The sequence below is a fragment of the Trichomonas vaginalis genome, chromosome III (assembly GCF_026262505.1).
Source record: "Trichomonas vaginalis G3 chromosome III, whole genome shotgun sequence".
Lineage (NCBI taxonomy): Eukaryota > Parabasalia > Trichomonadida > Trichomonadidae > Trichomonas > Trichomonas vaginalis.
Genome location: NC_067205.1, coordinates 19,751,439 through 19,759,164, shown reverse-complemented (window position 1 = coordinate 19,759,164; position 7,726 = coordinate 19,751,439). Strand labels below are relative to the sequence as shown.

Here is a 7,726-nt window from a genome sequence, read left to right as displayed (position 1 = left end):
TCTTTTTGGTAAATTTGATATTTCACTTGTTTTATTGATTAAACGATAAAAATTTCAATTACACAAGTATGCACTTTTCACATCCTGACATACGAACAATATTATTTTACATGTTTTTTTAGAAGTACTCCAACTCTCAAAATTTTATGGTTTTTGAGCGACCAAAATTGTAATAAATAAAATATTTATTTAGTAATATTAGGAATAAACCTATGTTAAAAATCGTAAACCATTCAAAAAAATCTGACATCGCCAAAAAATATTACTCAGTATATATTGCTTATAAACGTGAACATGAAATTTTTGAAAAATATTTCTGAAAGAAAATACGTTATTTGACACTTTAGAAAAAAATTAAATTTCGAAAATTTTATTAAAATTTAAATATCTCGAAACTTTGGAATGCTTTGTAATTTTTGGGATCGAGGGTTATTAAAATATTTTAGCTAAATCATTTATTTTTATGCAAGTTATGTCTTTTAATTCAGTATATATTCTAATAAATTTTCTTAATTAATTCCTTTAAACTCATATTCATTTCAATTTCTTATCACATAAGTTATACATTCATTATAGTTAAAACTTTTCAAATCCTTCCAATGGAATTTTTATCAAATAATTTCGCCCAATTCCAAGTTTGAAATCATCGATATTGGAGAATAATACTTGTCCTAATCTTTATTGAGTTTTCCACTAAGCTATTTAAGTCTTATGGCTAATATATCCTCAAAATTATTATTTATTATATGCCTTGGCATAAATAGACACCATTTCCTAATATAAAATCGTTTAAAATTCATTTCCACTCAAATCTAGTTAAATTTATTATAATATAGTCATCTCAAAATCGCAGTTGAATAGCAATTCAATTTTTTGAGAGAAAAAACGTAGTCTTTTCTCATAATGCTGCATGTCTTTCTCATAAATTTATAACAGTATGCATCATGGATTGCTTGGTTTTATTAAAAATTTGCAATTTGGTTCACATTTTTAATCATGAATATTTAGAAGTCACTCAACTCAGGGTTCCACATGTAGATTTATTCAAGGAGTAATAATGAAAAATTTAGATAATACTAGCTGAGCTTATATCATATGTGTGAGATAATGAGTGATTTATGAGTAAGGAATTATATTGATAATAATATTATAATAAATTTAACTAGATTTGAGTGGAAATGAATTGTAAACGATTTTATACTAGGAAGATATTTAAGGTAGCTTGAAAATACGTGAGTTACAAAATAAATTTCGATTATATACAATGCATAGATGAATTAGACAAACATGATAATATGTCTATTTTTGTCTTGCTATCACCTCCTTTTTTTGTGTAATATTCATAATAAATTTCATAATCTTTTTATTTGCCACAAATGAATATATCGAGATGTTACCATTGATGTTCCTAGTCAAGCACGCATATTAAAGTGGAAAATTGTGAAAGTTTTCAACTTAATAATTTAATTAATTTTGTATTTAACATTTGAGAGAGTTTTAATATTTGGTACAAGTATGTTTAAGGTAGCTTAATTTAAATAAGTATAGCGAACAAAAATGCGAGCGGTGTTAACGAAATCCTACATTTTCAAAATAATTTTGTAAGAAACAATTCTAATTCAAATTTCATATTAGAAAGTATATCAGAAGAAGCCGAAGATCAATTATTTAATGAATCACCAATTAAAAAATCTATTAATAATAAAATTTCTGAAATAATTCCATCACAAGACCAATTACAGCTTGACGACATTACAGAAGAAAAATCCGAAATAAATACATCAATAATTTCCACAAATACAAAAAATTCATATTCATATCTTGAAGAAGAAGAAAAAGAAGATAATTTCGAGTTTTATCCAGAATATGACTATTACAAACCTCGTCAACCTTACGAAAAACCTAAGAAAGGCTCAAAAAGAGTCAAAAGAAAACCAAATGCTGCATTTATTGAAGAACAACAAGAATTAAACACAGGAATTGATATTGATATTGAATATGAATATTCATATGAAGAAGAAAACAACGAAGAAGTTTTGTTTCTTGGAATTCCAAAAGACGGAGTTTATGCTAGTGATGACGATCATCGTGGCTTTCGTGTTAGTAAATATCCTAAACTGAACAGATACGAAACAGATCCAGATAAATATCAGGTCATTTCGACAATGAATTATCGATCTCGACTTTCAGAGTCAGTTTTGTCTAATGAAACATATCTATTTGAGTTCAACCATATATTCGATAGTGACCCAGATAAAATATCCCCTTTAACTCTTAAAAACGGATCAAGATTTATATTCTCTTCATCAAGTGATGATGAATCCGGACTCAAACAAGACAAATTCAATACACCAAAGAAGTATAATTACAATACACCTAAAATTAGCAAATCAACAACAAAAATTTCACAAAAAGAAAATTATCAACAATCAACTCCAAAAACAACAACAAATAAAGAAACCCATTCAAAAACCTCGCCTTTTAAACGAAAATTCCTTGATAATTCTAGTTCAGATGATGATAATTATAAATCTACTCCCAGAATCAAAAGAGATAATGCCAAATCAGCCTATAATTATAATAATAAGTTCCTTAAAGGAATTGATTAATTGTTTTATTTGTTTATATTTATAAATTGTTATATTATTCATCTAGTTATATTTTTCTTTGAATACAATGCTTGGATTATCTTTATCTTCTCGAGTTAAAAATAAATCATCATCAACAGGATCTGTCGTTATAAAAGTACCTTACAAATAATTTATTTGTTTCATCATTTATGGAGTTTGGAGTTACCCAGAGAAATGTATTATCATTACATTGAATACAATAATATAATTTGTTATTATCAGCTCGATGAGAAGTAACACGTACAATAGATTTCCCAGACATTATAAAAAATGAATAATTCTGAACAACTAAACTTGTGAATTAACAAAATTAAAACATAAATATTAAATATTTGATGAATGTATCATTGAATTTCACTGAAAGTTTTACCCCCATCCTTTTTATTACTTTTGCAATGAGTCAAAAAACTCATTGTTTAAGTGCAATTAATTGCATTCGAGAAGTATTCCCATAGCGATGCTGATCAAGATAGTGTTTGGAACCTTTATTATGAAGGAATTAGTCCTCCTTCCGAAGTTTTTACCGGTGAAGTTGAAAAAGTCACAGCAGCATCTAACAAATGCTTTGCATACATCTGCAAGTTTACCAATCTTCAAGATAGAGCAGTTAAATTCGAATATACAAAAGATTACTCGATTTTACTTTGCGAAAACGTTTTTTCAAAAGGTTCAGGTACAGTATATATTCAAAGTTATAGTAAAAATAACATTATTATTGATAAATTCTGTTCATTTGAAAGTCAAACTCCATCAGTTGGCCAATTTACTTATTTATATGGCGAAATTAACAGTACACTCCTCCAAGGATCAATTTGTAATGGAGGAAATAGTTCAGTAGATTTAATGATTTACCAATCTCAAGGTTTTACATCACTTTCAAAAACAAACGTTTCTAACTGTATTTCAGTACGATGTACAGGTTTTAGTTATGATGATGTTGAATCAACAGTAAATGTTTCATTTTGTAATTTTGAGAATTTAAAAGCAGCTTTCTGTATTATTACTGGGTTTTCTTGTCAAGGAAGAATTGACCGATGTAATTATATAAATAATTCTCAAGAAGGATATGAAGGATTAGTTGATGTTTCTTTTAGTAGACTTGATATTTTCAATTCATCTTTCCAAAACAATCAACAGAATAACAAAGGAGTTTTATTTGAAGCATATTATGGACAAATTTATATACATCAATGTAGTATTGATGATTTATCAACTGATAGAACAGTTGATACAACAGAGAGAGGAACAGAATCATTTAAGAATAATTTAACATTCATTGGATTACGTCCATGTGAAGGAAATCTTGAAATAGTATTATTATTTGTTCCAAAGAAAGAAAATAAAATTTGTTCTTCTTTTAAATCCATAAATTTTCTTTTTGGTAAATTTGATATTTCACTTGTTTTATTGATTAAACGATAAAAATTTCAATTACACAAGTATGCACTTTTCACATCCTGACATACGAACAATATTATTTTACATGTTTTTTTAGAAGTACTCCAACTCTCAAAATTTTATGGTTTTTGAGCGACCAAAATTGTAATAAATAAAATATTTATTTAGTAATATTAGGAATAAACCTATGTTAAAAATCGTAAACCATTCAAAAAAATCTGACATCGCCAAAAAATATTACTCAGTATATATTGCTTATAAACGTGAACATGAAATTTTTGAAAAATATTTCTGAAAGAAAATACGTTATTTGACACTTTAGAAAAAAATTAAATTTCGAAAATTTTATTAAAATTTAAATATCTCGAAACTTTGGAATGCTTTGTAATTTTTGGGATCGAGGGTTATTAAAATATTTTAGCTAAATCATTTATTTTTATGCAAGTTATGTCTTTTAATTCAGTATATATTCTAATAAATTTTCTTAATTAATTCCTTTAAACTCATATTCATTTCAATTTCTTATCACATAAGTTATACATTCATTATAGTTAAAACTTTTCAAATCCTTCCAATGGAATTTTTATCAAATAATTTCGCCCAATTCCAAGTTTGAAATCATCGATATTGGAGAATAATACTTGTCCTAATCTTTATTGAGTTTTCCACTAAGCTATTTAAGTCTTATGGCTAATATATCCTCAAAATTATTATTTATTATATGCCTTGGCATAAATAGACACCATTTCCTAATATAAAATCGTTTAAAATTCATTTCCACTCAAATCTAGTTAAATTTATTATAATATAGTCATCTCAAAATCGCAGTTGAATAGCAATTCAATTTTTTGAGAGAAAAAACGTAGTCTTTTCTCATAATGCTGCATGTCTTTCTCATAAATTTATAACAGTATGCATCATGGATTGCTTGGTTTTATTAAAAATTTGCAATTTGGTTCACATTTTTAATCATGAATATTTAGAAGTCACTCAACTCAGGGTTCCACATGTAGATTTATTCAAGGAGTAATAATGAAAAATTTAGATAATACTAGCTGAGCTTATATCATATGTGTGAGATAATGAGTGATTTATGAGTAAGGAATTATATTGATAATAATATTATAATAAATTTAACTAGATTTGAGTGGAAATGAATTGTAAACGATTTTATACTAGGAAGATATTTAAGGTAGCTTGAAAATACGTGAGTTACAAAATAAATTTCGATTATATACAATGCATAGATGAATTAGACAAACATGATAATATGTCTATTTTTGTCTTGCTATCACCTCCTTTTTTTGTGTAATATTCATAATAAATTTCATAATCTTTTTATTTGCCACAAATGAATATATCGAGATGTTACCATTGATGTTCCTAGTCAAGCACGCATATTAAAGTGGAAAATTGTGAAAGTTTTCAACTTAATAATTTAATTAATTTTGTATTTAACATTTGAGAGAGTTTTAATATTTGGTACAAGTATGTTTAAGGTAGCTTAATTTAAATAAGTATAGCGAACAAAAATGCGAGCGGTGTTAACGAAATCCTACATTTTCAAAATAATTTTGTAAGAAACAATTCTAATTCAAATTTCATATTAGAAAGTATATCAGAAGAAGCCGAAGATCAATTATTTAATGAATCACCAATTAAAAAATCTATTAATAATAAAATTTCTGAAATAATTCCATCACAAGACCAATTACAGCTTGACGACATTACAGAAGAAAAATCCGAAATAAATACATCAATAATTTCCACAAATACAAAAAATTCATATTCATATCTTGAAGAAGAAGAAAAAGAAGATAATTTCGAGTTTTATCCAGAATATGACTATTACAAACCTCGTCAACCTTACGAAAAACCTAAGAAAGGCTCAAAAAGAGTCAAAAGAAAACCAAATGCTGCATTTATTGAAGAACAACAAGAATTAAACACAGGAATTGATATTGATATTGAATATGAATATTCATATGAAGAAGAAAACAACGAAGAAGTTTTGTTTCTTGGAATTCCAAAAGACGGAGTTTATGCTAGTGATGACGATCATCGTGGCTTTCGTGTTAGTAAATATCCTAAACTGAACAGATACGAAACAGATCCAGATAAATATCAGGTCATTTCGACAATGAATTATCGATCTCGACTTTCAGAGTCAGTTTTGTCTAATGAAACATATCTATTTGAGTTCAACCATATATTCGATAGTGACCCAGATAAAATATCCCCTTTAACTCTTAAAAACGGATCAAGATTTATATTCTCTTCATCAAGTGATGATGAATCCGGACTCAAACAAGACAAATTCAATACACCAAAGAAGTATAATTACAATACACCTAAAATTAGCAAATCAACAACAAAAATTTCACAAAAAGAAAATTATCAACAATCAACTCCAAAAACAACAACAAATAAAGAAACCCATTCAAAAACCTCGCCTTTTAAACGAAAATTCCTTGATAATTCTAGTTCAGATGATGATAATTATAAATCTACTCCCAGAATCAAAAGAGATAATGCCAAATCAGCCTATAATTATAATAATAAGTTCCTTAAAGGAATTGATTAATTGTTTTATTTGTTTATATTTATAAATTGTTATATTATTCATCTAGTTATATTTTTCTTTGAATACAATGCTTGGATTATCTTTATCTTCTCGAGTTAAAAATAAATCATCATCAACAGGATCTGTCGTTATAAAAGTACCTTACAAATAATTTATTTGTTTCATCATTTATGGAGTTTGGAGTTACCCAGAGAAATGTATTATCATTACATTGAATACAATAATATAATTTGTTATTATCAGCTCGATGAGAAGTAACACGTACAATAGATTTCCCAGACATTATAAAAAATGAATAATTCTGAACAACTAAACTTGTGAATTAACAAAATTAAAACATAAATATTAAATATTTGATGAATGTATCATTGAATTTCACTGAAAGTTTTACCCCCATCCTTTTTATTACTTTTGCAATGAGTCAAAAAACTCATTGTTTAAGTGCAATTAATTGCATTCGAGAAGTATTCCCATAGCGATGCTGATCAAGATAGTGTTTGGAACCTTTATTATGAAGGAATTAGTCCTCCTTCCGAAGTTTTTACCGGTGAAGTTGAAAAAGTCACAGCAGCATCTAACAAATGCTTTGCATACATCTGCAAGTTTACCAATCTTCAAGATAGAGCAGTTAAATTCGAATATACAAAAGATTACTCGATTTTACTTTGCGAAAACGTTTTTTCAAAAGGTTCAGGTACAGTATATATTCAAAGTTATAGTAAAAATAACATTATTATTGATAAATTCTGTTCATTTGAAAGTCAAACTCCATCAGTTGGCCAATTTACTTATTTATATGGCGAAATTAACAGTACACTCCTCCAAGGATCAATTTGTAATGGAGGAAATAGTTCAGTAGATTTAATGATTTACCAATCTCAAGGTTTTACATCACTTTCAAAAACAAACGTTTCTAACTGTATTTCAGTACGATGTACAGGTTTTAGTTATGATGATGTTGAATCAACAGTAAATGTTTCATTTTGTAATTTTGAAATGAATTTAAAAGCAGCTTTCTGTATTATTACTGGGTTTTCTTGTCAAGGAAGAATTGACCGATGTAATTATATAAATAATTCTCAAGAAGGATATGAAGGATTAGTTGATGTTTCTT

General features: G+C 26.9%; 2 protein-coding genes across 2 annotated transcripts; both read left to right on the top strand.

Annotated features, from left to right (window-relative positions):
* Window positions 1-1,635: 1,635 nt before the first annotated feature.
* On the top strand, window positions 1,636-2,609 carry TVAGG3_0732240 (uncharacterized protein; the record flags this gene model as incomplete). The annotated part of the gene is made up of 1 exon (XM_051244575.1): window positions 1,638-2,609. A coding segment is annotated over one exon (972 nt), but the record flags the coding sequence as incomplete, so codon positions are not given.
* A 3,189-nt stretch (window positions 2,610-5,798) lies between these two features.
* On the top strand, window positions 5,799-6,612 carry TVAGG3_0732230 (uncharacterized protein; the record flags this gene model as incomplete). Its single annotated transcript, XM_051244574.1, has 1 exon — window positions 5,800-6,612. A coding segment is annotated over one exon (813 nt), but the record flags the coding sequence as incomplete, so codon positions are not given.
* Between the last annotated feature and the right edge of the window lie 1,114 nt (window positions 6,613-7,726).